The sequence below is a fragment of the Lagopus leucura genome, unplaced genomic scaffold (genome assembly GCF_019238085.1).
Source record: "Lagopus leucura isolate 7727_CA_CO unplaced genomic scaffold, USGS_WTPT01 Super-Scaffold_73, whole genome shotgun sequence".
NCBI lineage: Eukaryota > Metazoa > Chordata > Aves > Galliformes > Phasianidae > Lagopus > Lagopus leucura.
In genome coordinates, this window is record NW_024962252.1 from 9,528,191 (window position 1) to 9,530,875 (window position 2,685).

At 47.2% G+C, this 2,685-nt stretch overlaps 1 protein-coding gene across 1 annotated transcript in view; it reads left to right on the top strand.

Moving 5' to 3' along the window:
• The first annotated feature begins 487 nt into the window (after positions 1-487).
• Positions 488-2,685, top strand: part of CMPK2 (cytidine/uridine monophosphate kinase 2) — a 7,532-nt gene continuing 5,334 nt past the window's right edge. Inside the window, exons 1-4 of the mRNA XM_042889164.1 lie at positions 488-496; positions 1,060-1,356; positions 1,436-1,550; positions 2,344-2,545. Of these exons, the coding sequence (XP_042745098.1) occupies positions 488-496; positions 1,060-1,356; positions 1,436-1,550; positions 2,344-2,545 (623 nt within the window). The remainder of the gene's footprint in view (positions 497-1,059; positions 1,357-1,435; positions 1,551-2,343; positions 2,546-2,685) is intronic.

Below are 2,685 nucleotides of genomic sequence, written 5' to 3' on the forward strand. Positions count from 1 at the left end.
GAGTGTTGAACGGTTATTTACCAGAGTCAGCTATTTTATAAGTAGAGAGCACTTACTGAAAGAAGTTTAGCAGAGTGTACTCTCTTTTGTATTCAAGACATCGAGGCCCTGGAGTGTATCCAGAGAAGGGCAACAAAGCTGTGAGGGGTCTGGGGCACAAGTCTTATGGGGAGTGGCTGAAGGAACATGGATTGTTCAGTGTGGAGAAGAGGAGACTCGGGAGACTTTAACACTCTCCACAACTACCTGAAAGGAGGCTGTGGTGAGGTGGGGGGTCAGCCTCTTTTCCCACATACAAGTGACAGGATGAGAGAGAATGGCCTCAAGTTGTGCCAGGGAAGGTCCAGTTTAGATATCAGGAAATATTTCTTCTCAGAAAGAATGGTGAGGCATTGGCACAGGCTGCCCAGGGAGCAGTGGAGTTACCATCCCTGAAGATGCTCAAGAAATGTGGAGATGTGGCACATGAGAGACACGGTTAGTGGGCATGGCGGAGGTGAGTTGACAGTGGAATTAGATGATCTTAGACATCTTTTCCAGCCATAATGATTCTATTCTAGGATTCTGTGATATTCAGAAATTAACTTGGGTATCTCCAACGTGCAGTTTTCCAGCTATTTAAAGGGCAAAATGGGACTGCTGCAGGTTCTCCTGTTTTATAAGATAAATATTTCAAAAAAACACAAAATCTACATTTTGGACAGCGTCAGTCACAGCAGCAGTAAAGAACTGTGTGATCATACAGTCCTGAGTTGGAAGGGACCCACAAGGATCATTAAGTCAAACTCCTGGCTCCACACCAGAGCACTCAAAATCCAACTCTACGCCGGAGGGCAGTGTCCAAACGCTAGGGGCCGTGCTCACTGACCTGAACAGCCTGTTCTATGCCCACCGCCCTCTGGTGCACAGCCTGTTCCTAACCCCTACCCTGACCTTCTCCTAACACAACTCCATGCTGTTCCCTCGGGTTTATCGCCGGTCATCAGAAAGAGGAGATCAGAAACATAAATAAAAAAACCATCTGTCTCTATCTTCCTTTCACTTTCACTTCCACCCCAGGCACGCCCAGCCTGCACGGAGCGATTTCCCGCGGGGAGCGCTCCTGTGATCCACCAAATGAGGAGAGGCGTAGCAGAAAACCTTTCCCCCAGTGACACAGCCCTGGCTTTTCCTCACAGACACGAGTCACTTTCGTTTCTCGCCGGCTCCGCCACCGCCCGCCCCTTTCCTCGCCTGGCCCCAGTGCGGCAGAGGCAGCGGGCGGCGATGCTGCGGGGCTGCACCGCGGGACCTCCCGGGCCACTCCGCCGCGCCCTGCCTGCTGCCGCCTCCGTCGTCCGCCTCCGCCTGCGGGAGGTGAGCGCACAGGGGGCCGCGGGGCGCTCCGTTCCGTGTGGTTGGCAAGCAGGAACGAAGGTTTAACTCTCTCCCGCAGTGCGCGGCGCGGATCCCGGAGGCCGGAGAGGTGCTGGACATCCTGGAGAAGTGCCCCGAGCGTCAGCGGAAGGGAGAGTTTCCAGTCGTGGTGTTTGAGGGGCTGGATGCCACAGGTAAGAGCGTGGTGCAGTAAGGGTTGTTGGGAAGAGTAACCACCATGGATTTAAGACACACCTAAGGCTTAAAATGTCATAAAAAAAAAAAAAAAAAAAAACTATATTCAAAAATTCGAAAACTCAAAAATTCAGAAAATTAGACTTAAGACATGAATAATTAGCCATTATAAATACCAGTCTACCTTCTCTCATTTGCTGCTTTTCACTCTATGGTTGAATTCTTTGTCTGTGTAAATGAAGAAACACAAAGTGTGGTGTGCTGGAAATCGTAGTTCTTGTGCAGATTATGAAGCGTATTTTTGTTGACAAGTAAACTCAACTACTGGAGCTAAAGTAGTGGTGGGCTGGGAAGCTGGCAACAGTTTGTCTCAGGGAGAAGAATGCGTTGCTTCTGAATAACTTTGTTTTCTGTATTTTTGTCAAATAGAACTGAAAATTGCTTCTAAAAAGCAAGTATTGGTTGATAGCACCCACACAGATTGTCACATAGAAAAATACTGTAAATGGATATGTAGAGAAATTGGCATTCAAAATGCATTTAAAGGAGTGAATCTAGAGAACTGCTGGAAGGAAAGAGGAGGTCCAGAGAGCTGAAAGTGGAGTAATTAATACCCTTTGAGTCAAGCTCACAAACACTTTCCACCGAAAGCCTTATCACAAGGTAATCAGGCTGCACTGGTGTCAGAACATGTACTCCAAATAGAAAAATAAAAGCACTTTTCAGTTATTAAAATTCAGCTGTATCTGAAGTGATATATAACTACTGTTTCCTTTTGTAAATGAAATGCAGGCAAAAGCACAGTAACACAGTCAGTTAAAGATGCCCTGGGTGCTGTTCTGTTAAGGTCTCCGCCAGCTTGCATCAGCCAGTGGAGGACAATATTTGATGAAGAGCCAACACCCATTAGAAGGGCCTTTTATGCTGCGGGCAACTACATCCTTGCTTCAGAAATAGCAAAAGCATCCACTCAAGCACCTGTGATTGTAGACAGGTTTGTATATTTAAGAAGTCCTCTTACATCAGTACCATCATTCAGTTGCTCAGTGGAAAGAAAGAAAAGAAAGGAATAGAAATGAAAGAAAAAAAGGGAAGGGAAGGGAAGGGAAGGGAAGGGAAGGGAAGGGAAGGGAA